This window comes from Coturnix japonica, chromosome 7 (genome assembly GCF_054131305.1).
Source record: "Coturnix japonica strain WE chromosome 7, WE-NBRP24, whole genome shotgun sequence".
In the NCBI taxonomy this organism is placed as follows: domain Eukaryota; kingdom Metazoa; phylum Chordata; class Aves; order Galliformes; family Phasianidae; genus Coturnix; species Coturnix japonica.
In genome coordinates, this window is record NC_140669.1 from 16638347 (window position 1) to 16665835 (window position 27489).

Below are 27489 nucleotides of genomic sequence, written 5' to 3' on the forward strand. Positions count from 1 at the left end.
TCCAGGTCTACCCTGTGTTATAAAAGTATCCACAGCTGTGATTCATCACAACAAAGTTGCCACAGGATGCAGAGGTCTAACCTCAAGTCTGCAGCCACACAATGCTCAGGAGTTGTTTTCCACTGCCATGCAAATTGGCCAGTGACAAAAACAAACATTTTCCCCATGCTACTGAATTTGCACAACCAAGCTAAAGAGCAAGATACCCAGTGCCTATCCAAATATTGCTGGTTTTCAATTTAGATTCTTTAAAGCCTGCAAAATACTTTTTGTGTTTTCCTCAGTGCACCTTTTACGTAAGCTTCAGTGGGGTCATTTCATTCTGAAAAAGTCATTCTTTCCAGAGCAGATTTGAGGTAAATAGCCCTGAACTAACTATTCCTACTGCGGCAAATAAATGTATGTTTTTCTATCAAGAAAAGTAACAGAAAATCAATATAAGTCAGAGCTGCCATAGCTGTCTTGGGTGCTACTGGCTCACCTGACCCAATCCTCGTGAGGTGTTGGCTTCCCAGGTAGAGCTCAGTGAGTCCCTATGACTGAAATTCTTGGCTCCTGCAGAAGCAGCAGCATCAGGCTCTCATGATGTGAATGTCAGCCTCAGAACTTAGCAGAGAGCTTGGTGTCATTCTCACAGTCTTTTTCTCTCTCCAGAAGTTAAAGTATATTTTTCCATCCAGGTTACAAAACTGAAATTGAATAGGAGAAAAAAAAAGCATAAAATGGCAGTGGCTGCTCTGATCTGTATCAGGTTTAGAGACTGAAGTTTGGCTGATTTATGTCAGCCCTTGTCAGACCACAGGTTCTGTCACAGCTGCTGCAAGACTACAGCACTGTAGTGATTAACATTTAAAGCAAAGTTCACAACTGTAAATACATTATTTATACTAGGAATGCAGGAAAAATATAAATTGCTCAATGCATTACAAAGATATTTTTCACTGTAAAAAGGGCCACATCCTGGTGGTAAGTTCTCTTCTACAATCAGACATCTCGTTTACTTGTATGCCTGAAGAGAAGGGGAAAGGAGCTTTGCTTACACATTCAAACAGAGCAGAGGGATCAGAAGCACCCAGCACACTTCAGGCCAGTCCTATGTTAGCAGTCCTAGCAGTAACATGTTAGAAGCTATTTTCATGAAAACTGTTGAGCAGAGCTTGTAGAATTTGAACTTCTATTTGATACATGTTACTTAGTTACACAGATAATTGATCTGTTTCAAGTACAGTAAAGCTGTCCTTGTACCAGAGCAAATAATTTTGCTCCTGAGAGCTGTCAAACACAAAGCTGTATCTTTGTCCCAGAAAGACCAAGTCCTATCAATGGCAGCTCATTCATGTGCAGGAGTAAAGAGAGAGGTCTGAAATAAGCCCAGTTAAATCAATGGAAAGATTCCTGCTTGTTTCAACATAATGCACAGTAGGTTAGTACTCCCTAAGGAGTCTTAGCAGTCCCCTAGGCTCTATAGATAACTATATATAGCCTGCAAAGCTTATACAGCAAAGGTAGGATTGGCTGTGATGGAGCTTAGGTGGAGGATTAATAAAACTAATTCCCTAAGATAGGAGCACCACAGCACAAGTGGTTACCAACAGAGAGGAGAAGGACTGCTTGTCAGCCATAAAACCACCATGCTGAATTTGCAGGGTTTTGTGAAAACTATATCATCGTCCAAATGTCGATGCACCGAAATAACTGGTGAAGGCCACCCATGAGCACCCGGAGGTACCTGGTGAGCTTGCAGATGTCTCCCCTAAACGTGAGTACCAGCACAAGAGTAGAAATCGTGTCTAACGTGTCTAAATCTGAATTCTTTAGAACATTTGGAATATTTCTCAACTCCCTTATTATTATTAATTACTGGTTTGGTCACCTCAGGGTTTACAAAGCTTTATTTGCCCTGTGTTCTTTACTAATTGCATGGGAAAAAAAATCTGAACTGTCAGCTCTACAAGCAAAGATAACTCTCATGCTGAGAATCAGCCCTCATTTAACCAGACTGAATTCACCTCCCTGAAAAATGCTCAGGACAATTTGGATATGTATTTCTTTTAAGCTGAAAGGTCACGGAAGATCTTTAAGTTATCTGCTGACCTCTGAACCGTACTGTCCTCTTTACACAGCTGATAGGAAAGCAGCCCTTTCCCATGAAACACAAGTGCAAAGCCCTGCACATGGAGGAATAGCTCAAGAAAGAGTGGGAGGTGTGATGTATTTGTGCCTGAGTACATGCTTGGTTTGTTAATTGAAAACCAGGCAGTTTGTAGCACTGACAAGGTGACTGATTATTAAAGTTTGCACTGAACTGGAGAGCTGCTGGGCAGCCTGCCAGGGCACTGCCTGACAGCTGAATCTTCCCCATGTGTTCTATTAGGACTGCTTCTGAAGAGGCTCTGCATTTCCTTTACCAACTCTTCCTCAGTGTGCATGGTGGGCCAGGCCACCCCACTGCAGGGCACTGACTTCCGCAGGGTTTGCACTATGAGGACAGTGCTGGAGGGTGAAATCCAAAGCATATCCAGACCCCACATTTCCTTCAGCCCAAGGTTCTCTAGCACAACTGCCAGCACTGCCTGCTGTAGGAGCAGAACAGTCACACTCCCTGAAGCAGGGTGCTTCAGCTTCCTCTCTGCAGAGAAGCCGAAGGATGCTGCCACTTGCAGTCATCTGAGGACCTTAAAGGGCTCTCATAGTGTGTTCACATTGCTTTTCTTTAAAACCAATTGCTTTTATAATGGCACTTGTGTGTGCACAAAAAGCCAAGCTTTATTCCAAGAGTTCTCAATTTGCCAGGCAAATATCAGCATTTTAATGGAAGGCAGAACTTGCCTTCAGCTACTTACAGGCTACACCGGTAATCAAAATTCAGTATTTCTGGAAATATATCAAAACTCTTGAAATATCATGCTGACATTTTCCCTAGAAGCACATTCTTTGCCACTGCAAGAACTACTTCAAAACTGATGTGCTGCTGGCAGAGAAGCAGCTTTTTAGTGCTCCACAATTATCAGACAAAAACTATTTCACGCAACATTGCACGTTCACAGCAACAGACGATTTTCTCTGAAGAAAATCTTTACTGAAATTATTTCCTCCAATTCTGACCCCAGACTCCTTTTAGCAGATGTGACATCATCTAGCAGAATAAATTCCAGCAAAATGTTCCAGCAGAGAGCAGCCCATCATGTTGCCCAGCAGCAGATGTCCGTCCATGTGCTTTTGGACAGGCAGCACCTAGAGCCTGCGGGGAGCTACCTGGTGCAGATGTGCACACGGTCCAGAAGCCATGGGGAGGATGAGCCATGAGGTTCCACACACAGCACACTGTATCCTGGAGAAGTACCTGAATTAGAAGGCCTATTCCCTTGGAGTTGACACTGCACAGAGATAGGCTTCTAAAATAACTGATACAGCCCAGAGACCAATTTAACACCCAAACACTTCAGTGGGAGCCTTCCTGCAGAGTGCAGCAGAAGAAGGTGCAAACTCTTATCTGTATATATTTGCTTAACATTTTCGTATCAGAGAGAGTTAACCCATAGCTCAGAGGTCCATATCCATGGCTACAGAAGCATCCGGCTGTTTAAAGTAATATCATTCAGTAGAATGTTGTTACTCATCATGCATCAGCTATGTGACTGATGTCATTATTCAATGAGTCCAATATTCACTCACTATCAGTTTCTGAGACTTTGTCCACTCCTACTGGATTAGATGATGACTTGATTTAAATAAATCCAAATAATTCCACCAACTCAGTAGGAACAAGAGCACCAGATGAACAAGAACACCACTCTAGCAAACAGGTCTTCCTTTACCATTAGTGTTTTAAGGTAACATGGATATCACACAGAAGTCAGCCAAACTCTTAACTTCAGACAGCTGTGAGTTACAGAACATAAAAAATGAAGGCCTGCTTTCTCTTCAAGTAATTCCAGGATTTAAAAATAATAGTAAATTCCTTCATTTTAACATATCCATTAATTATTTGAATACAATCACATGTTCATTCCTTGAACATAATCACTTGCCTGGATTCATATGTAGGCAGATAGAGCCTAAGTGACTGTTCAGCACTTGTAAAAAAGTTTCTTTTTAGCAAGACATCCAGAAAATGCTGACCAACTTTCCCACAAATAAGGGTTTGATTAAATATCACACAAAGCAAAAATACAAAGACAGCAACCAATTGTAAAGACTTTTAGATGTCAAGAACTGCATGCTGTAGTCATAAAAAATCCTTGTAATAAATAAACAGTATGCTCACCGCTGTGTTTGGGAACTTTGTATTCCCTCAGTGCTTTTTTGAGGGCAGCACATCACCATGAACATCCTCATTTATTGATGCGAAGTTCCCATATAATATATCTTAGTTCACTCTGTATCAGTGCCAGACAGGCAATGAGGAAGGAGTCAGAAAGCTCAGACACTGCTATAAGGTCATTCTTGTCTTAGGAGTGGAGAGGAAGTGACTTACTATGATGCAGCACAAATCACAGAACAAATTAGAGGACCCACCACTACGGCTTGGACTTCTCTCGTCACTCCTAGGCTCTCTCTGCTTCCACACTATATATTAGAAGAGCAGACGGGGTGGCATCATGCTGACAGTCAAAGAGAATTATCCTTCTTCCCAGAAGAATCCCTCTATCCAGTATTAGCACAAATAATTGCCAGTTTACACCTAACAAAAAGTCACCATCAGGCACTACTTTGAGAAATCACGCAGTCATTCCTTTCAGCCTGAAATATCCTGAGAAGATGGAGCTGACCAGGAAGATAGGCAAGTAAAACTTGAACACAGTGAAAAACTGTTGAAAAGGAGGTCAGGAGAAGGTTTTGCCAAGTCACGCATTAGTCACGGATCCCAATCACATTATGTAAAAGTTCCACCTATACAGTCTTACAGTGAGCTGGATGGAGAGCAATCAGAAACAAAGTCCCTCATGGGAACTGGGTCTTACAAAGTTGGGGATTGGCCAAGCATGTTTATTTGATTGCATTTCTAGATCACTAACACATTCTCTAATAGCTTTCATTTTCAGACTCACTGCACATAGTGATTCTGGCTTCCATACTTTCTCTCATCATTTACTGGCTCATCAGAGACCGTCACAGAGTTAGAGACCTGAGTGAAAAGTATGTCTTCATAACAGGCTGTGACACCACACTTGGAAATGCACTGGCCAAGTGGCTTGACAAAAGGGGATTTTGTGTCATTGCTGCATGTGCCAATGAAAAAGAAGGCCAAGAACTACTGTCCTGCTCCTCACTTTCCCTGAAGACAGTGGATCTGGACTTGGCTGACTCCAGCAGCATCTCCAGGGCTGTACTATTTGTGACAGAGGAAACAGCAGGCAAGGGTAAGTCGAAAGGTCAGCTTGCAGAAGAATTATTCAGTATAACCAAATCTGGTCTAGCTAAGAGTTCTGGAGCCTCTTTGCTATCTACAGACGAACTTTTCCTCTTACTGATGAAGCACATTCCCTCTTCAGTTCTGTCACTTCTCAGCTCAGAAAGATTTTCTCCAGAAATGCTTTTGGGCAATTCTGCCAGCAGAGTGCCTAGAAATACAGCTGTTAAAACCAGATCATTCCCTGATGTGTTTTCCAGACTCTTTTTGGTGCAGTTGAAAAGTCTCAAAAGGGGGAGGGTGCTAACCAGTACCAGAACAAGCTTTCTTGTCAGTAAAGCAAGCTCAGGCAATTAAAAATGGCTGGTGCAGGGCTCCTACAGTAACCAGAAAAGTGTTTTTGCATGGCTGAAAGAATCTGATTTTTGCAATGCACTTAATAACAACTGTACTACTGACTGTAACATCTAAACTCTTGCCTTTTCAGACAGTTTTCTTAGAATTGTTACATGGGTAGCTCTTAATACCACTCTGAGCACTTGTCTAGAACAAAGAAGAGTTTGTCCTTGGATACCTGTAAGTTAAAAAAAACGGCTTATGTGTTTTTAACACGTGGTGATAGAAGACTTGTGGTAAATATATAGACCTGTGGCAACATACATATTTCTTTCTTGGTGCCAACCACTCAGACTAGACATTGTTAATGGCAGAAAATTGGGATCAAGGCACTGCAAATACCAGCCATACAACACAGTTGTATCAAATATTCAGTAGAATGGTTCATTAATTTAGTAGCTAGAACAGCAAAATACAGTATCTTCTACATCAAGGGGATTTTCTTCCTTCATTATGCAAAGTTTCAGACCATCTTTGAAAGCAAAGAATGAGAGCAAAGACAAAATAATTACTAGAGCTTACCTTCTCAGAGAGGCTGATCCTGCACAGGCCTCTGCTTCCAGGCTGTAGAATGCAGTATGTTCCTGGTCAGGTTAACCACTGCTGTCACCTCCTTCTGAGAAGCTCTTTACAGAAGCAGTGCTGAACCTTCGGCCTCTCCCTCCAGGCACAGGCTGTCCTTCCAGAAGCGTCACTATTTATCTAAAGCCCTTCAAGTAATTTATAGGGTAGTAAAGCAGTATTATCAATACACAGGGTTAAGCTAACATTTTTAGAAGCATTGACTAATTCACTATGTTTAGTTTAGACCTTTAGTCCCCAACTCAGGAAAAATCAACCTTTCCACTTTTACATACTGTTTAGTTTTCACAAGAAAATAAGTGCACATTAGGAACCCACATACCTGAGTAAGTAATAAAGGCCACTTTTGCATCCCATTTCTCCAACTGAAAATATTTTCCTTATCTCCTAATATCTTCTTTTAGAATAATTGCCTAAAATCTTCAGTACAGGTGTACAGAGTAGACACCTACAAGCAGGTTCTAGACTTCATCCCACTGAAGCTTTTGCCAAGTGCTTGGCTCCCAGTGTTATATACGAAAGCCTATGATAAGATATTGCCAAATACAGAAATAAATGATTTTGGAATCTTCCTAGGGCTTTTTGGCTTGGTGAACGCTGCTGAAGGAGCAACACCTGCAGCACCCACTGACTGGCTGAGGATTGATGACTTCCACTCAGTGCTGGATGTTAATCTACTGGGACTGATTGAAATCACGCTCAAGCTTCTACCACTTCTGAAAAAAGCCGAGGGAAGAGTGGTCAATCTAATCAATGCTAGAGGCTTCATGGCATTTGTAGGGGGTGGCTACAACTTGTCCAAATGGGGCATGGAATCTTTCTCCGACATCTTACGGTGAGTAGTTAGAAATACATGCATAAATCCAAGAACAGATTGCAGATGTGCTTCAGGGAAGGATGCCTGTATGTTTGCCTCTTCCATTTTGTCTGTGTTAATTCTGCCTAAGGAGCAAAAGAAAATGAAAAAGGTGATGGTCACCTGTTTGGGGTTTCAGCCTCCAGTGCTATGAACAGAGTCACCAGGAAACATTTGCATATGGCTGGCACGCAGCTACAGAACACAAGAATCCCCTTCATATGTACAGGGAAATCAGCAGTACAGCCTAGCCAGGTCAGACACTTCCTGGACATGTTGTACTTAAGGTTCACAGGCTGTTTGACATGTACCATATTGCCAGACATAGATACATGAAACATGAGGACCTTAAACATGTTGCATTTGCTCCCTGAGGATTATGAAAGTGTATATGCATGTACTTCCAGCTGGAGCCTGTCTGAATTCCCTTTTGATAATCTGGAAGTTACAAACAAAATTATGTCTCATTCAATATTGTTAACCAGGAGGGAAGAAACTAACTATATGAAGCATATAGATTCACAGTGATTTCAAATGATTTGTATTGACTGCAATATGTATAAGCATGAGAGCCTAAGCACAGCAGTACAGATACAGTTGTGTCAGTTACGGTTGTTTGCATTTGGCAGATTGTGTCCCTAACAAACAGCAGTGCGTAACTGTAATACATTCAGTAGCATGCAATCAAGGTAATTATAAGCTGCCTGGTGTTATGATTCTGATAAGCACTCTCAGATCCCTGAGCTCTTAATAAGCTGCTGAGGCCCTTCTGCAGAGGTCACAATCAAACATAGGTGTGCTAGGCGTATTCCAGCTGGCAAGGCCAGATGCCTTGGAGAAGACATCTGACTTCACAGCAGGGGTCTTATTCTCAGACACTGAAGCCTTTAGTGTATATTCTTTTCTTCTGGTTCCACCTTATAGGCCCTGAGTTGCCTTTTTAAGCTCTTAAAGATCAGTGACTGCTTTCTACCTTCTTCCATGTCTGCAGATGGATTATCCCTGTCAAACAGGTTCTGAAAACAGCACCCGAGAACAACAGTCACTCTGGCTTCACTTTACAGCTCTCCTTCTGGGGAGTTCATTCCAAGTCTATAAACCAAACAGTCATCTTGCAGTTGGCATACTATGTCTTATCATAGCATAATTATTACATTCTCCACCCTAAAGTCTATTAATTCACAAAGTATGCTCACGCAGCAATTAGAGAAAATGAGTTTTTGTCTGAGCACATGAACTACTAAAGGTATCTGTGCAGAGTTGGCATTTCAGTTCCCTTTCCCCTACTACTGGTTCAAGACCTTCAATACCATTAAACTTAATGCCAGTATTTTTGCAAAACAATGGTAAGCAGAAAGCCTTATCTTCACATGGGTTCAGTAACAGAGTACCCTTCCCTCTCATTGAACAAAGTTATCATTAGTGCCCCTTACACAGCATTTCGCTATGCAATGACAATAAAAAATATCTATGTAAAACTTCCCCAGCAAGGTAAAACACCTCTGTATGCTCACAACTGAACTATGAAGGACTTATGCCAAACTATTAATCTCCTCTGTTGCCAGTTTACAACCTATTTTATTTTGCGCTAATGCTCCACAGCAGTCTGAGCTGGGTGATTACAAGCAGCAATCAGATTACCAAAGGTATTCATAACTTCAGAAAATTAAGCTAAGCAGCCTTCACTGACATTAGCTGTGATATACTGCCTTGGGTTGGCTGAGGAGCAGACCAACAAGCGAAGTCTTCACAGGGTCTATGAACATTGGTTGTAAACAATAATGAATGCTTGTACAGAGAAATATATATTCCAAGGCAGTACAATAAAAACTAGTGTCTAGCGTACACACGGTCGACTTCTTTGTGTGCTATGGAACCCACCTGCCTGCGTCTCTGAAGCTATTTGACAGAACAGTGATGATTTTCATTCTGAGGGCGCTGCATTGCAACTCAAATTTCATAGAGGGAACCACACCACCAGAAAGCACGCTGACCTTTACTGCACTAATACTTCATCATTAACCATAGCCATTTCACCAGAACATGCAAAATAAAGTCCCAACCAAATTGGAATTTTTTTCTCACTTTGACTTCTAACCAAGCACCTTAATAATCTGTTTCTCCTAGAAGCTGATATGCTACAATAAACAGACAGAGGTGGGTATCATATCCTTTATACCAGTCCAAAACAGATCATACAGAAAACCTGCAAATCTACCTGATGTTGCTTTCACTGTTAGTTGCCTGCTGCATTTTTACAGTGATAGGTACAACACTGTGATGCTAACTGGAACATCTCATAAAAGCTATTTTAACATTTGAAGAAAAGAAAGTCTCAAATACTAATTAAAGTGACAGACTTTCCACTCAGCTATGTTTAATGGCTATGCCCTTATCGGGTGTTCAGAGACAGCTTTCTGGGTAGTTTTTGTTTTGGTTGTTTTTTCTTCTAGGAGAGATATTCAGCACTTCGGAGTGAAAGTAAGCATTGTTGGGCACAGTTTCTTCAACACAAAAGTTAATTCAAGTATCATGGAGAGAGACCTCCTAAGACTTTGGAACAGACTGCCTAATGATATCAGAGATTCCTATGGAGAAAAATACTTTTCTGAATGTAAGTAGGAAAGGGACAGCATGAAGGCTCAGGGGAGGATATCATTAATGACTCTAAATATCAGAAAGGGGGAATACAGAGATAATGGAAGCCTAACTCTTCAGTGGTGCCCAGTTGAAAGGACAAGGCAGGACAAATTGGAACACAAGAGGTTCTCTGGCTGAACATCAGGAAATACTGAGTGCTGGAACAAGTCACCCTGATTGTTTGTGGAATCTCCCTCCTTGGAGATCTTCAAAAGCCACCTGGACATGCTTCTGGGCAACCTGCCCTAAGTAGTCCAGCTTGAGAAGGGCTTTGGATAAGATGAACTCTGTAGATCCCTTCTGACCTCAACCACTCTATGATTCTGTAAATGTTTGCAGATTTCATAAGCTTCAGTTAGGAGCTCATTGATGTTCTTCCTGTGTATGCTTGATGAGGCCAGTTCTATAGGCTCCCCTGAGAAATCAGTGACATGTGATGGCATCCTCCCATCCTCAGTTCCTACGTACGTAAGATGCAAAATATCTAGGGGGCATAGGAGGGTTAGGGCTGTATATTTATGGCTTAATGATAGCTGAAAAATTCTGCTGCACATAAAGTAGAAAAGACCTGTCTCATAATATTGGCCAGGGAGATTTCTGTTGCCTTGTTCTTTGGATTCTGCAGCACTTGCTCATTTCTGCTGTAGCTATACCACAGTACTTGAGCCAGCAGTTTAAGGCAACCTTTATTATAAGCCTACAGTGGCTGTAGGAAAAAACCAGTAAATGACAAGAATCCTCTCATACAGAATGTTGCATAAATACTTCCAGTTTGTTTTCTTCTTTGTAGATAGAAAAGCTCAAAGATCATCAGTGAAAAGACTGTGCAACTCTGATATTTCTAAGGTCATAAAATGCATGGAACATGCCCTGTTAGCAAAGTACCCCAGGACACGATATGGAGCTGGATGGGATGCAAAGTTCTTTTGGCTGTTCCTCTACTATGCCCCGAGCTGTTTATCTGACATGCTGTTTCACATGATGCTTCCAGCTCCAGCAGCTAGTGGGAGTTCAGTCCCTGGTGCTCTAATCAACATCTAGTACTATAACCAGCATCAGCTCTATGGAAACAACTCTTAATCCTCTCATAAACAGATGACATCTCCTCTTTACCAGTTACTAGACTACTAAAATTCCCTTCAGAAAACACTTTCTCCTGCTTACCTAAAATTTCTGAGTTTGTAGATAAGACTTGTGAACCTACCACACTTTTTTGCGCCCAGAAGTGATACGTCTGTAATATCTGCATGCAAGCAATGTTCAGCTACAAATCTAGTTAATACTGCTCATCCAATAAAACATTTGTTGTTTTTCTTATTTAAATGAAAATCTGTTTTTCACATTGACTTCAACAACACGTAGGTTTCTAGAGAATTCGAAAAGAAAAAGATAAAATCATTGGTCTTTCAGAACATCTATATTATACACGTACCTTATAGAATGTGCTTATTCAGATTTAATAATCTATTTCATGTAGCTTGGTCATGGCCATATTCAGAAGTTGCTAAACTTCAAAAGCTCCTGAACACAAGATATCAAATCAAACAATAACAAAGCCCAGCTATTGCAACATATTCCAAAAATTACAATTGCAGAATTTGACCACATCTAACCATCTGGTTATTCAACTGTGTAGAGACAAAACGTAAGTTATTTCAAAGATATGAAATTACAGGAAAAATCAAAACTGAACGATCCCCCATTACTACTATAACAGAGCAACACTTATATCTTAATAGTTGCATTTTAATACCCATTCCCAATACCTGCACTGTTTACTAGGGAAAATGTTAAAATGAATATATATTTACATTTATTTTGCCCTCAATGTGCTTTGCAACTTAAAAGAATTATTATTTCACTCATTAGATGAAACAGGTTGCTAATATATGCTACAGCCAATTAATCCGAATGTACAAAGAGCGTGCTCAAAATGGTGAAGTGGCAGCTTAAGTTGCTGTGCCTCTTGTACACTATTTCTATCAGTTAAGCTACTGACATGCTTGTGTTCCTGGAGATTTGAAAATTGAGAGGGTAAAGGTTTTATTTGCTAAAGACCTGCGCTGGTGATTAATCATTAATGTGCAATTCAATTAAGCTTAGAAAAATACCAGTTGCAGGTCAGAGCACCAAATGTAAGAAAATCAGTTTCATTACCGTGCAGTGTGTGTGTGCTGAGGGTGGGAGAGCATATGCAAGAAAGGGACAGAATGTAAAAATGATTCACTGAGGTTGTATTATCTAGCAAATGGTTTCAAGAAGAAATTTATTTTACTTCATACAGAGAGTCGTAGCTCTTTCTGCCTGGCTAGACAGATGTAGATAAAATGTTCAGTGAAAAAAATTTAACATTTTAATTTACTGGGCTTGTAGCGGCCAATTAGAGAGATGTGCTGAAATTTCTAATAAGCCTTCTTTTAAACAACAAAATTCCAAACAAGAATTAAGCCAGGGACTGCCCTCATGAGGGAAATATAATAAAAGTGGAAAATGAAGTTAGGAAAAGAATCTGAAACTTCTATTCAACACAGTACCACAACACATATACATACTCAGAAGGTTATGTTGCAATACACTACTGAGATGAAGAGACCCAGTTAAAGCTTAGGAATCCTTTGCCATCCAGTATGTTAAATAATCAAATTTGTACGCTACATATCTAATCCAGTCTCCCAGTATTGGTTTTCTTCTACACCTGAAAAGTAAAAAATTTAAGGCAAAGAAAAAAAAATACCCTCTGACACATAGCTGATGTATAAGCAATTGGACATAAATCTCAAGGAAATGCTAGCTCTTCCTTCTCTCTTAAAAACACTTTGAGGACTTATTAGTTCCTTCCTCGACAAGAGCAACCTGCCTTTAAAAGGAAATCTTTCTCATAGACATTCAGAGATATGTATGTTGTGTTCCCAATTCTAAAGGATTTTTCTACATTCAAGCAATCAGATATAGTATCAGACTAACATTTTGGTTGCTTATATCGACACTACGACACTACCTTAATAACCAGTTTCCTGCAATAAATTCTAAGATTTTCCTGTTACAATGGCCAGATTATTTAACATATGTATATAAGGAAGCAGTGATAAAATATTAGTGATTTTATATAAAAAACTCTAAACAGTTGTGTAGAGTTATAAGCTATTCTTACTTTAATTTACCTAAAGCAAGATTGTTTTCATCTCAGGGTGCACTGAAGTCTCCGCAGTGGCAGAATCCATACAGCATTGACAAAAAGTTATGGAATAGGGATATGATAAAATAATACATTTATTAAATTTATTCAGCAGCATTATTTTCCAGTAGTCTTTTCTAATCAAAGTACATTACAAAATAATTAGAAGCATTCTAATTAGAAATAGTGTATGTTTTGAGAACTTAGTCATAAAGCAATCAAATAGTAGAAGTCTCAATTATCTTAATTTAAGAATCTTTAAATTATGTGAGTAACTAGTTAGGAATGCTACATGTTCCTGTAGTGGTACTCAGAGTTTCCTCAAACAGTTCACACTGTGGAAATTACCTTGGCTAATTAATAGAAAAACTTGTAAGACATACAGTATATGCTGATAGAAGGTTATGAAAATAAGCAGATTAACTACAAAGACTGCATTAGTAGAAATTGTTTCCCTTTCTATTAATGTCCACCTCTGGAAATAAATAGTCAATAAAATTAAATTTTCACATTAAAATACCTGAATCATTTCTTAAATGAAGCAGTATCTTTTGTATTTTGCTTTTCAGAAATAAGCTATTACAGAATCTAGCTACTTTTTTTAGTAGTACAAAAAACTTCCAGAGACTCCAGCAAGAACAGTGCTATTTCACTGATGTACAAGAGAGAATCTCATTAAATTCAGTACTCATGACATTAAAATCTAAATCCATCAAATCTTTTAAAGAACACTATTAATCGAGTGGTTTTAATTGGATCCTAGTAGAAAAGTATGTCTAATGGATTGTTTTATCCCAGGCAGTTAAAACATTGTAAGAATAACACTCTGCACAGATAGCTATTCAGCTATGAATGACGCTGCATTGACTTTTCCATCTTTTAACACAAGATAAACAGAGACACCCATTTCTACATCCAGCAGACAATAAAAATAGGTGGTAAGGATGCCCAGAGCACCAGTAGAAGTTTTAAAAGGTATTGTTATAAATATATATGCGAAAGATCCTGTAAATCAGTAATGCTCCTATACTCACCTTGTTTGTATTTTTAGTCTAAGCCCCTATGAAACGACTTTACCCCTATCTTTATGCAACCAATTCCATACAGATTTATACTAGCAAAAAAAAAACCAAGATAATCTTTGAAAAATTTACAAATTTACAATATATTTATAACATTACTTTCAGACAGGTTCAGTGCAAAGATATACATATAGTACACCATGATACTTGTTCATAAAAATAGTAATTGGCATTTGTCAAAAACAAGGCATAGTTTCAATATACATCTCCAGCCACCGACTAGAAGATGTATATATTCTTATAAAGCATTTGATTGTGAACCTTACTCTTCTGTTTATAAAAAATATATGTGCAAATGGATGTGTCTCATTTTCCCTAAATCAGTTACCTACTTATACAACAGAGTCCTCTTTAACAAGATTGGCGGTGTCTTTAAATGTATCCTCTGTTGCTGTATAAGCTAATGGCTGGTCTCTCTTCAGAGTAATCTTGGGAGGCAGTGAAGGAGAGGAAGGAGGGACATTTTCTGTGTCCTGTTGCTGTTCCTTTTCCATCTGAAACAATAATCATAAAATCCAAATTTACACTTTAGTATAAAGAACATTCAATCTCAACTTTCAGAAATATTAACTAAATATCCAAATATTTCACTGAGTGGTACATTAATTCCGCAAATCACCACCTAACAAATTCAAAAACTTATTTCACCTCAGAAAGTTCCACTGAGGAAATACTTACTCAAAACTTACTCTGCACACTGGGACTTCTGTTTTAATGGCTATAGTTAGTCTAGCAATAGCAATGGTTATCGTTAGACTAACTTCACTTGTCTAAATGTGCACATATGCTGGGTGCCTGCTGAACACTGCGTTCTTTACAAAGATTGCTAATTTTTCTCAAAACCACATCAGATCCATCTTGACCTGGGCAGGAATTTGTGTTAATTCACTTAAATGTCTAGCAGTGCATTAGCAGAAAAATAGCATAATACAATATTAAGCAGTACCTCCGCATATATTGGGTTTTCAAAATTAGTGTTTTGTTTCATTTTTCTCTTGAAGAAATTCCACTTTGATTCCTGAAATATAAAAATTAGAGCTTTAGACATTTTTCTCATCATTTCTCAGCAAAATGCCAGCACAGTTGATGGATTTCACTGGGATTGACTGCTAACTTGGCGATTTCAGCCGGATGTTCTCATACTGCTGTGGTGTAACTTTAATTTAAATATCCTTTAAATATTCTGATGCCTGCTCTGACTGCATCAGAGACTCATCTCAAAAACCCACTTGAAATGGTCATTTATATCACAATTCTATACTCAGCTTCTATTTTCTCACTAGACAACTGGCCTCGCTGCATTACCCAATAGACATTCGTAGCAAAGGAAAAGATAAATTCTGGTTTTTATTATTAAATAATCAAAGCAAACTTTTAGTCACACTGTACTTCCACATTCCAGGCCACCTCTTTAAATGCATGTCATTTTATTCAAATGACATCTCAATTAGACTACTTAGGCCGTTATTATTGATTGTGTTTATCTACTTGAAAGAGCATCAAGACATCAAATATCTTATAATCACTTCTGCTGGGAAACAGTGACAATTTGAAGCCTTTCATTACAATTTTCTGACTAGTATCTGCTCTCAAAATGGAGCACAGCAGACAGTGAAAGGAAATAATGTATTCCAGTCTTGGTATTTTGGTGAGCCAGTCTGGGTTTTTAATCTCGACAAATCTGTACTGTGTGTCCATGGCCATTCTACACTTGCATTCCTTTCCTCTCACTTCCCGATCAGCTTGAAAATAATTTTAATAGTTAGTTAACCTTCATACACTGCACATGCCAACTTGATGGCACTATTTACAGAGAACAGAAACTACATTGCAGTTTCTCTCACAATTCAACTTCTCTGATTTCAAGCACTACATTCACAGAACTACCTGTGGCGTGTCTGTACTTGGAGGAGGTTCTTTTGGCTTAGCAGACACTGCAGAAGCATACACAGGATTTTCAAAATTTTCATTTTCCACACTACCAGCTCCTGTTACCTGGAAGAGAAAAAGGCAATTCATCTTTCTTCAAAGAAAAGAAGGCTGTAAAAAGAATAAAATTTAAAGGCAAGATTAAGTTTCTCTTACCTGTGTTGGCTGACTGACTGTAACTTCACTGGTTCTACCAGCTCCGCTATCTCTGGTTGCATACATTGGATTTTCAAATGTGATCGGCTGTTTCCCTGACTCTACTGCAAAGTTTTCATTCTTCAGAGGAAAAAAAAGGAAAAAAAAGGCAGTAACTCCAGCACAGCAAACATCTCCATGCATCTCCACCACATTCCCGGGAATGATCTTATAATCCAATTCTTCATTTCAGAGAAACATTCGTGCTTACTTTCACATAGGATTTAACAAAATCCAGCATCTACTTAAAGTATAATGTCAAGTTTACTATGTTGTTTTTTGTTTGTTTTTTTTTTTTTTAATCTCTCTTTTTTTTTAACTCACTAGAATAAGAAACAGAATAAGTATACAATTTGCTGTGATAAGTAGTATACTCTGTGGTTAGTCCTGAGTTTCACCTCTGAATTTTCCAGCATACAATCAGCATCTGAAAACTACATATTTACCTGTTTTACAGAACACAAAGGCCCTCAAGAAGTTTCTCCCTGCAATATTTTTATCTATTGCATTCACTCAGAATAAGTTGAAATAGTAAAGCAGGTAACTGACTTCATTCCCACAGTTTAAATCTTGAGAAATGGCAGTCACATTATTTTGAAGAACAGTCTGCATGTCCTTGTTTTCAGTTTATAAAAATCTATTTCAGAATATTATCTTTCACTGTTCTTTTTTTTTTTTCTTGAAGACATTTATCATCTCACCATGTCTTTAACACAAAAGTCTTCCCTCTGTCAGCTATAAATGATACTGAAAGACAAATATTTCAGAATTAAATCTTACCATTTGCATTGCTCTGTCTATAGCAGAGTCCCCTTCAAAAACAGAACCTCCTATGTCCATGCTGACATCTGTACCAGATCGGAAAGTTACCCCATTGCCATTTTCAGTTGATTTTACAAGACTGCTTAAGCTACAAAAAAAAGGAACATATACACAGAAGAAGTTTATAAAACGGTTTCTTTTAGTTACTCTTTTAACCATATTTATCACTTGGAATTTTCACTGGCTATAAGCAAGCTAATGAGAGCATTATATTTTATATGCCTGCATTAGTTCAGCAGTTATTCTAACCTGTTACCCCATTCAAAACCCCATTCAGTGCCAGTGCACTAGAATCCTACTTGTTCACTGCCTGATGATGTCGAAAATTTCCTTTCAACAACGTAAGAAGTAGGGAATTTCACTGCATAGTTTAAAGACATCTGTCAAACTCTTTATCCTACAGGGTTAATTTGCATGAAAATTTTGCCCCAATTTAACTACAGGAATTCATAAATAAATTTAACCTGTGTTGTATACTAAGTGCAGTTTATATTAACTCCATTGAAGAAGCAGTTGTAACTACATCTGCATTCCTGATTACAATCATGCTATCACTCTGATTTAAGAGTTAGTACTGTGAAACCTGTGCAAAGATGTAGCTTTATACCTCTACAGACACCTAATTGGCTTAGAGCTAAATATAAAATTTTAAGCATCACATAGTGACATCTTTTTGTCATTTGAAGCCATTGCAAATGGCCTTCATCATCCTTCAATTTAAAGCATCAAATATTTAAAAATTACATTTCACAAGGCCAGTTTTTGCTGCATACTGAGACTGAGAACAGCAAGAACCTACAAAATGCACAGATATCTCATGCCCTGGAAACAAAGTTCACTGCAACTTCCCCCTGAGTTTTCAAACAGTTGCAGAACTCTACCATCAATGTTATAAAGATCGCTTTACCAGATGGAACAGTGTTTTCTGACACAATTTCACAGAAAATTAAGATATACGTAACTATAACCTTCTGCATTCTTTTGTACTGAATATTTAGTACCAGATCAAGTAAACTGATTTCTACATTGCTCCTTATTTAAAAAACTAATTCAGAATGTAGAAGAGTTTGACAGCAGTTCTTTGTCCACTGCTAGAAATAAAAAATTCAACGAAATTGCTGCAACACTGCTGTGGCCATATTCCATCAAATAAGGCACATGGCAGACAAACTAGATTTTTCAGAAACATTTGGGCACAAATAGATTCTCGGTACTCAGTCATGAAAGTCTTTGAAACATACCTTGGTAGTTTGGGAAGCGCTGGTAAAATGGAGCCTGTCCGTCTGTAGTTAAAGAAGCCTCCAATCACTAACACTCCAATTATTACGATTAGTATGACTGTCAACAGCACTGCTACTGCTGCTACCAAAGACAGAAGAATAAGCAAACATTCAACTGAGGAAAGATGCATATACAAAAGAGTCCAGTGAACCATAAGCTTATCCTTCCACAGGTATCATTGTGTGGTATTACACATTCCTTAAGTCAAAACATTAAGTGTAATATACACTTGAAACTTACTCGTTCCAGGAGGCACTCCCTTTGACAATCCTATTTCACAATAATCTCCCGTGTAGCCATAAGAGCATCTGTAAACATAAGTAGAACAGGAGGCTTTTACTTAGTACAGAACCTCAGCTTCATTATTACATTCTTTAATATGTATATCCATGTATGGGAAATTGGTAATCACAGCCTGAACCTTTGATTAATCAGCTGAGGCAAGTGTCAGGTCAGCTGTGGGAGCACAGGTGAGAGTAATTTAGCTGTGCTCCCAGAAGGGGTGGAGCTTGACTCCATCTCCTCTAGACCTCATTTAAGGGCTGACCACCACTAAGGCAGCATCTCTTGGAGACTGGTCCCTGGTGAAGACTGCCTCAGCGTTTACCAGCAAAGACATCCATACTGGTGAGTTTTTCCTCATAAATAATCTTTTTAATATCTGTTACCATCTTTGTGTCGTTCTACCATACAATCCACTTGTCATAAATTAACTCTGTACTTAGAAATGTTTCACTGACTGTGAAGAAAATATGTCTGCTTAGAATAAGAAGTGGAAATAAAAACTGCTGAGTCAGAGAACTAGTCGCTGAAGTCAAATGACTTAGTTTCATTGGAACACCGGTGGCACCTAGTGGCTGTTTCAAGCTGTTTTTACTGAGCCTAACTTCTCCATTAAAATTTCTTGACATAGCCTTTTACTAGCCTCCATAGAAGTTTGCCTTTCTGATGTTTTCTCCCAAACAGATGCAATTTTACATTGCTTTTTTACTGATATTTTTACACTTAAACATTTTTCTGTGACTGTTACAAACATGTTATTGCCAAACCATGATATTTACTGAAGCAATTCCATTGCATTTAAAAGCCTTGAATTGATTGTGCGTGACTAAATGAACATAATCTGACCCTAAATTACCATAACAGCCCACTCACTTGCATTTTGGAAGCCCACTTTCATCTATATAGCACGTTCCTCCATACATGCACCTGCAGGCTGGTGGCATTGTGGGAGGGGTTTCAATAGCTGCAAAAGTTGAAAGCCAGATGTGTTATCAGCACACCTTCAGCAAAATAAGTAACACCATAAAGTATTTCATTTATACAGAACTTACGTACACAAACTTACAGGCTACTTTTCAGCAGCTTTATTTGTTTTGTTGTATTTCTGCCAAATAAATTTATTTTAATTGAAGCAAAAACTGTTATCAGAAAGAAAGGGCTTATTCAATAAAAGTGTACAGAAGCAACTCAAAAGTTGTATGTGCCATCACTTTTGTTTGCTGAATCAATGCAGACCACTATCCTTCAAGGCTTTCTATTCAGAAAGCTGCAACACTTCACCTCCTCCTCAAACCCTTTGATCCAAGCAGCTGGAAGTTATACAGAGAGAGCTAGCAAGCTGCCATGTATTTACTTATCTAGAAAATCAGTGGATGGAAGCACATTCACAGCAAGTACTAGCAAATGCAAACAACAGTGTTACTTAATGAAATCTGAAGGTGCATTGTATGCTTCCACTCACTATTACATCAGCTTACTAGCATTTTCTCTGCAGCTTGCATTTTGTGGCAACAGAAAGCAGCATCGCTTATTATTAAGAAAATGCAAGTAAGAGAAAAGGCCGTGTAAATGCAAAAAGAAAATAATTCAGAGAACTGGAAACGATCCTTGATATAATGTTATAAGCCTAACTGATTAGAGAGATGTTGCAAGGACAGAGACATTTTGGTTACCATTCATGCCATTGTAAGCTAAGAGTGCTAAAGAAACAGAAATCCTGCATTGGTATGCTTTTTTTTTTTGGGGGGGGGAAAGGCAGAGTAATTCTATTTCATTGGTGCTTTTGGATGCACTATGGGGGCTCTAATGCTCTGTAACCACCAAGTGCAATAATCTCCAGCACTTAAAAGCCGTCCATTATATGATTATCTCTAAGTTAACTCCGTCCATGCTGTTAGACCTGCAAGCTTTGTTTCCAGTTTCTAACATACACTATTATACTGATCATGCAGATAGCTTGTACAGAATTATAAACACAAGCCATTTTATTTAATCGTAGTTTGTCAGAAAATCTCTAGTTCTGAAATGAATGCACTTGGAAAGTATGTATTTCTAAATTTTAAAAACATTTCAAAACTGTGACCAATTTCGCAGCTGAGTCTGGACATTCAAGTGGTATTTCTATATTTTACAAATCATAGCCAAAGAGTACACGTGAAGTACACATGCTGACCACAAAACACAGATAGCTGAAAATAAAAGCCTTATTTCCTGACTTAAAAACATCTACTCTATCAGTTGTATCATGCCTCTGTATTTCTAACTCAGTAGTGCACTTGTATTAAGGCAAAACTTCCTTTGCTTTTATTTTCAGTTTCACAAATTATTTTACCTGCATCACACTCTGTGCTGCTGCCTTCTACAAACCGAGTCCCTTGAGGACAAGCACAGGTGTATCCTCCTGGTCTCAACAAGCAGAGATGGCTGCAGACATCTTTACAAGGATTAGGCACTGAAAGATAAAAAAATGTGGTAGAGGAAGCTGAAGAGAAGTTCAGCAGCTGAGGCATATCTCAGTTACTGAAATAAAGCAGGGTACTGCATAGGCAGTAATGTATCATCAGTATAATGTACCAGAAATCAAAACAAGTCTAAATACAGTTTGTTGGTTTGTTTTTTTTGAACAACTGATGTCTCAACACCGCATTTTTATCAAAGCCTTCTGTCTGACTTTTCTTACATTCTTCCTAAGAGACTATGGTTCTTGGAAGCCAGTACCGTACCAGAAAGCGAAGAAACAGAACATTTCTGACCAACAGGAAGCCTTTTGTTTTTGGAAGCTAAAACATCTTTGAAGAGGTGCGTGCTGGATGTTCTTCTGGATGACTCCTGTGTGATTACTGCAGACATGTCATAGTTAAAACAGCCCCCTAGGGGCAACGGAAATCGGCCAGTAATTTGTATATTACGGGGATAAATTCATATTGTGACTGCCATATCAAACAGTTCCAAGATGGATGTAAGAACGGAAAGGATAGGGCCATGACCTATTACTAATAGACTCTGAAGAGCAGCATACGCTATTTCACTGATGATTTCATTTTATGTAGAACATACTTACCAGACTCTCATTTTTTTGTTTTCAGAAATAAAATCACAAGCTGATTGACATGTTATCAGAACGTTACTAAGCTCTTTGAAAACAACAATACCAACTTCATTCTTGCAGAAATGAATGGCTTATCCAGGTTGCTGATTACCTACCTGACTGATTGTATCTATGCTGGTGATAGATGCGCACTTGAGTAAGCCATGGATTTACAGTCAGCACTTTCACCTTGTCTCCATTTCCAAATTTATCTTTTTTCCAGACTTCTCCTTGTTCTTTAGCTATCCAATATATATGGCCTTCAAAGACATCAAGGCTGTATGGACTGTGTACTTCTCAAAAGAGCCAAATAGCATAATGTCAGCAAGCAAATCTCTAGCAAAAACAATACAACTGTTATTCTTCAACCAAACCTATCATTTAATCCTTTCTCTTCAAGACACTCATAGCAGAAGATAAATATCATCACAAGACTCACCACCTCATAGAACTGGTATCTGCAAGCTGCTTAATAATATATATTAAAAGAGCAAGAAACTAATTTTCCCTGTTGTCCCTATGCTGGGCACATACTCTTGGGTTATCTGGGTTCCAGGCATTGTGAACTTAGAACCTGGTGTGCTACGTATCCATACATAATGGAGGAGAAAATGCTACCTAGACTTGTTCTTTGAAAAGCTCTTGAAAATCTAGCCTACATGTGCAAACTAAGTGCTTGTTAAGCACACATCTTGGTTACTATTATGTGAGTTCCACAATAAATTCTTACCTCCATGTAATACTATGGTTCTGTCTGTCCCGTCATGTCTCATAGATTCAATAATATTTTCTTTAGAATCACTCCAATAGATCCTATCATTGTTCAAATAATCAATAGAAAGACCTGTTGGCCAGCCAAGGTCTTCAGAGACCAAAGTTTGTCTTTGTTGTCCATCCATCCAGGCACATTCAATCTTGGGTTGCCTTCCCCAGTCAGTCCAGTACATGAGCCTGAAAGAACACAACCAGAATTCAGATTAATTCAGAATTAGCCACAGTCATATATTAGAGTTTAATAGAACCGGTTAGTCATGAAATATAAAGCTGCTCAGCAGCAGCCAATGTTATATAGCTGCAATTAGTAAAGTCACACCAAGGTCATAGAATAAGCATGTTACAAGTACAAGAGATAAAGATGTTTCCATCTCATGTCCTGATTTGGAGAGAAAGTGGTTTCAATGTCAATTTCTCATTCTCAACGGAAGAAAAATGTGCGAATCTTTTAAGCACTCATCAGTTGAGATAAAACTATAGTCCAAATGACTTCAAGGAACTATGCTACTTTACTCCAGCTTAGAAGCACATATCACAATGTCCTGCGATCCATTATCAAATACAAAATGCCCCAAGCACTGCTGTTTAACATACTGGTACATTTACAGTGTTTTTCACTGAAAGGCGGTATTTCTCCACTACCTACAGTTAGTAAAAAGGAGCTTCACATCCATTTCTCTATGTCAGTAGTAATACAGAAATTTATAGAGAAATGTGATGAGCACACAGCATTATAGAAAGGAATTTCTTATTTGGTCTGTCTACTGTTATCACCAATGCAAGTAACTGTATGAAATCTAATCCTAAAATGTATTTCCATGGATATAAATCTCCTAATAAAAAGAAAAACATGATTTTAATCAGGAAAATATACCCTTAACTCTTTCCTGTAAAGTTCAGTATTGTGATTTTTCTTTTTTTTTTTTTTTTTACTGACATTTAAAATAATTCTGGGAAGTTCTGTAGTAACTTACCCACGTTTTGGATTGACAGCAATAGCTGCTGGTTGATCCAGCAGAGAAAAGATGAGCCATTTTCTGTACCGCCCATCTAATTTTGCCACCTCTATTCGATTAGTCCCTGCATCAGTCCAGTAAAGATGTCTAAAATACAGAAATCAAAACATTTCAATAGTAAATGGCTTACACTTGAGAGAGAAATAATGAAAAAAAAAATTTAAAGCTACATCAAAATTGAACAAAATCAATAAAATTAATCTGTATGGATTACACCTGAAAATTTTCACCATCAACAAGAACGTTTTGATACCGTCAACATCAGATTTAAACTTAGAGTTAACTTAAAGTTATACCCAACTTTCTTAGAATTTTTCTCCATAGGAGAAAAAAAGAGGAACAATCTCATCATTTCTAGAATTAATTAAAAACAAACAAACAAAAAAAAACCCACCTGCCATATTTTAGCCCGAAGAACAGTCACAACAAAAGAGGAAGGGAAAAAACACATCTTTCTTTCAGGCACAATTACAGAAACATAATCATTTTCTGAGAACACGCATATACTCATCAGACTTCAGAGCAGCATTGCTTTGGGACTAGCTCAGATAGCACAAGGGCAGTAAGAAACAAGCAAAGAGAGAATTAACTCTATTACAAGATTGGGAAGGTCCCCTTTCAACAGTAGTGAAAACTTGTTTTCACGTTTGCCCGAGTCCTCAAAGAAGAACCCATCTGTCACAAAGGGTAGCATATTATCACTAACTGACACACAACTGCCACTTATGGTACAATGCAAGAGAAAGCATGGTGCCGTCCTCAACATGTTATTTGATGCATTAACCTGCTGTCTGAGCAAGGAGAGCTAAATACCTTTAGACTACCTTCAAACCAAATATCTTGAAACAGAGAATTCATAACGAAAATAAAAGTGGATTTTGTCATATTAAGTACACAACATTTTACTAGCTTTTCAGTACACTCACCTTCCAACCCAGTCAACAGCTAAGCCATCAGGATTAACTATGTATCTGAGATTCAAGTCAACTTCTTTTGTAGGATTGTTTCTACTGCTGTCAAAGGTGGGCAGATAAGCACGTTTGATGGCTCCAAACTGAGAACCTTGTGCCAGAACGCTGAAGTATACAATACCTTAACAAAACAACAAAAAGATATTTTTTAAGGTCTAGTTATTCAGAATTCTTTGAAAATTCTTATTTTTCAACAGCTCTTATGTCAAGATACTATTTCCAATTTTTTATTCATAAGAATGCAGAATTTTTTGTTCAACTAAGCCACGTACACTGACTAACAGTCAAACTGTCATCATAGTTGATTCATGCACCTAAAATAATCTTGACATAGATTATGAAGAAATGCATATCGTGTTTTTCAAGAATACAGTACCTCAACTTTGAAACTTACACGCAGGATACTGGGTAGTTTAGTTCAGTTTTCACAGGACTTGAATCAGGTTTGGGAACCCCCCAGAAGAAAGGGGCATTGTTCATAGCAATTCTTTACTAATGCATAATTGTAAAAAGTAACAATTCCACAGCCAAATTCATACCAAAATAATAGGAAAATGGAACAAAAACTATATAAGATCAAAGTAAAGAATTAAAAGGAACCACACTGATGGTGAAGAACAAGTAGAGGGGGATAGGCACATTCAAACAAGATCTGTCCAATTAATTTATCTACTTTGATTTCCAACATAAATTAAATAACTATGAAACAAATGTGTCTTTTACAACTATTCACTGCATGGCCGAGCACTGATTTTCTACATATACTCACTCAGGCCTATCCCTTCAGGGTCCCAATCATAATCCAGAGCTTGGATGCGCTCCTGGTTATCAATATAGTCAGAATACTGTTCCGAAGAGATATTGTATCTTCGAATGCGCACATTATCTGGCAGCAGCAACAATGGAGGATTACCTAGACAAATGATAAATAATTTTTCTCATGTGCATTTATTTTTAGGAAAAAAAAAAAAAGAATCATTTATAGTCAAAACTAAATTAGAGTTTTAACAATTTCTCTCTAAATAAGAAAACAGAAGGGACACAGGTCTGCTTCTGAAGCTTCGGAGCTTTCAAATTACTCAACTCAGCAGCTGCCTTATTTCTCCTATCTGATTCAGAAGTTGCCAACCACTAGACCAGGCTGCCCAGAGACACATCCAGCCTGGCCTTGAATGCCTCCTGGGATGGGGCATCCACAACCTTTCTGTGCAACCTGTTCCAGTGCATCACCACCCTCTGAGTGAAAAACTTCCTCCTAATATCTAACCTAAGCCTTCCGTCTAAGTTTAAAACCATTCCCCCTTGTCATATCACTATCCACTCTTGTAAAAAGTTGTTACCCCTCCTGTTTATACGCTCCCTTCAAGTATCAGAAGGCCACAATGAGGACTCCCTGGAGCGTTCTCTTCTGCAAGCTAAACAAGCCCAGTTCCCTCAACCCTTCTTCATGGAAAATGTGCTCCAGCCCTCTGATAATCTCTGCGACCCTTCTCTGGACCCATCCCAAGAGCCCTTCATCTTTCTTGTGCTGGAGGACCCAAGCTTGGACACAGTACTCCAGATGGGGCCTTCACAAGAGCCGAGTAGAGGGGAGAAATCTGCTACACTGTAAGTAATTACCTAAATACAGAAATGTTTCAGTATTTTATATAATATTATTGTGTTGTCATTTTGTCTTTTTTGCCTACAGCTCTGTACGACTGTTCTAGTATTATTATCTGCTCCTCCAACTCTCTATCTGTTCTTGCTCTTTGTAGGTAGCAATCAATCTTGCTGTTGCTTAACATACCATTAGCTGCACACTGTTTCCCTTGCTGATCACCTACAGACTTGAAGCCATCTGCACAAAAACATTCATAGCTTCCTTTGGAATTTTTGCAGTCCTGAGTGCATGTTCCAAAGATCTCGCATTCATTGATATCTGTAAAGAGAAGATAAATAGAGTTCATTCTCTTTCTTCCACAACTTGGTCATCTTTACTCTATGAAGCAGTACATTTACCCTTTTCCCCATATACTCTAAAAGATCAGTGACCTAATGATCTTCAACATCAATATCAGTTATCTAAAAGAACTCCAGCTCCTGCTTATCAGATTACTTTTCAGACACATTTTTTATTACACATTTGTGTTAAATCTGCCTCATCTCTTGTCTTTCCTTGGTGAACTACAATGAGATGCAAGAGCAAAACCTTGTAGAAATGGTGAAGCAAAAAGAAACTGTATCAGCAGGAAGGATCAAAAAGAATGGCCTTCTACCTTGTTTAATAAAACTACAAATCATCCATGATATCTGGGACCAACAAACAGAAGCAACCTCATCAGAACATACTGAAATGGTAAACATGAAGGTACTACGTTGCATGACCACCAAACAATGGCCTCTGCGTAAACTTCTCACAATATTTAATCTGCATATAATCGAAGCAAAGAAACTGCATGAGTTTTTTACTGAAAACAGTACAAAATGAGAACTGTGGCCTCCAGTAAATTTTCTTTCAATAAGGAAAAATAAAAGCAAATTTCTGTTCCTCGGTTTGCAAAAATACAACTAAGCGTATACATGAAAAAGCAAAAAAAAAAACAAAAACGACAGCCAGTGAAAGACTAGAACAAATCTGAACAAGCCTTTGTTGAATGACGTGCATGTTAGCAGAATGATTAAGCAGCAAAATGGTTTAAAAAGCATCTGGTAAATGTATGAACATCCTGTTATAATGCAAGAATAAGTAGGCATATAGAAAGATGAAGTGATAGATCATTGAACACTTGTCAGTGAGAAGATGTTTAGAAGACAGAAAATACCATCACAGGAGTTTCGGTTATTTTCACTGGCCTTGTAACCTGGCCTACAAGAACAGATAAAGCCTCCTTCATTCAAATTGGTACAGTTATGTTCACAGATATTTTCTGCACAAGTTCGTGCTGTTCCAGGATCTGAAAATAACATAAATTGGACAATTATAACCAAAAAATAAAGCAATAAGGAAGTCATAATTTTGATCATTGTCACTGACATTGAAAATAGCTTTATTTTCCTAAGCAAAA

The 27489-nt window shown here is 38.2% G+C and overlaps 3 protein-coding genes and 1 long non-coding RNA gene across 15 annotated transcripts in view; 2 read left to right on the top strand and 2 right to left on the bottom strand.

The window, feature by feature from the left end:
- Nucleotides 1-6383, bottom strand: part of ABCB11 (ATP binding cassette subfamily B member 11) — a 48309-nt gene extending 41926 nt beyond the window's left edge. Inside the window, exon 1 of one of the 4 annotated variants that reach the window (XM_015868574.3) lies at nucleotides 6272-6383. The gene's annotated coding sequence lies outside the window, so the exon portion shown is untranslated. Of the gene's footprint in view, nucleotides 1-481; nucleotides 690-6271 lie in introns of those variants that run through there. The other 3 variants (XM_085552426.1, XM_015868571.3, XM_032445770.2) reach the window with 3 other exon arrangements.
- On the top strand, nucleotides 1595-11315 carry LOC107316746 (retinol dehydrogenase 7-like). Of its 2 annotated transcripts, XM_032445773.2 has the most exons (5): nucleotides 1595-1759; nucleotides 5033-5363; nucleotides 6908-7166; nucleotides 9641-9801; nucleotides 10618-11315. In XM_032445773.2, exons 1-5 carry the CDS (start codon nucleotides 1712-1714, stop codon nucleotides 10866-10868), a joined length of 1050 nt encoding a protein of 349 aa, XP_032301664.2. In that variant the 5' UTR covers nucleotides 1595-1711; the 3' UTR covers nucleotides 10869-11315. The 2 variants fall into 2 exon arrangements, with proteins under 2 accessions (XP_032301664.2, XP_085408566.1); XM_085552440.1 differs by lacking the exons at nucleotides 9641-9801; nucleotides 10618-11315 and adding an exon at nucleotides 8112-8227.
- A 1764-nt stretch (nucleotides 11316-13079) lies between these two features.
- The window catches only part of LRP2 (LDL receptor related protein 2), a 98430-nt gene continuing 84020 nt past the window's right edge, over nucleotides 13080-27489 (bottom strand). For 4 of the 8 annotated variants that reach the window (XM_085552423.1, XM_085552421.1, XM_085552422.1 and 1 more), the window contains 16 exons: nucleotides 27247-27378; nucleotides 26232-26363; nucleotides 25212-25355; nucleotides 24398-24563; nucleotides 23430-23558; nucleotides 22412-22632; nucleotides 21798-21977; nucleotides 20926-21045; nucleotides 19467-19557; nucleotides 18552-18619; nucleotides 18272-18392; nucleotides 16989-17118; nucleotides 16170-16289; nucleotides 15972-16079; nucleotides 15031-15102; nucleotides 13080-14578 (listed from right to left, as the gene is read on the bottom strand). In XM_085552423.1, the coding sequence (XP_085408549.1) occupies nucleotides 14417-14578; nucleotides 15031-15102; nucleotides 15972-16079; nucleotides 16170-16289; nucleotides 16989-17118; nucleotides 18272-18392; nucleotides 18552-18619; nucleotides 19467-19557; nucleotides 20926-21045; nucleotides 21798-21977; nucleotides 22412-22632; nucleotides 23430-23558; nucleotides 24398-24563; nucleotides 25212-25355; nucleotides 26232-26363; nucleotides 27247-27378 (2096 nt within the window). In that variant the 3' untranslated portion in view covers nucleotides 13080-14416. The remainder of the gene's footprint in view (nucleotides 14579-15030; nucleotides 15103-15971; nucleotides 16080-16169; nucleotides 16290-16988; nucleotides 17119-18271; nucleotides 18393-18551; nucleotides 18620-19466; nucleotides 19558-20925; nucleotides 21046-21797; nucleotides 21978-22411; nucleotides 22633-23429; nucleotides 23559-24397; nucleotides 24564-25211; nucleotides 25356-26231; nucleotides 26364-27246; nucleotides 27379-27489) is intronic. The other 4 variants (XM_085552424.1, XM_085552419.1, XM_085552425.1 and 1 more) reach the window with 3 other exon arrangements.
- On the top strand, nucleotides 18386-21715 carry LOC146760093 (uncharacterized). Its single transcript, XR_014947942.1, has 3 exons — nucleotides 18386-18938; nucleotides 21286-21392; nucleotides 21680-21715. It is a non-coding gene; the product is annotated as an uncharacterized LOC146760093 (long non-coding RNA).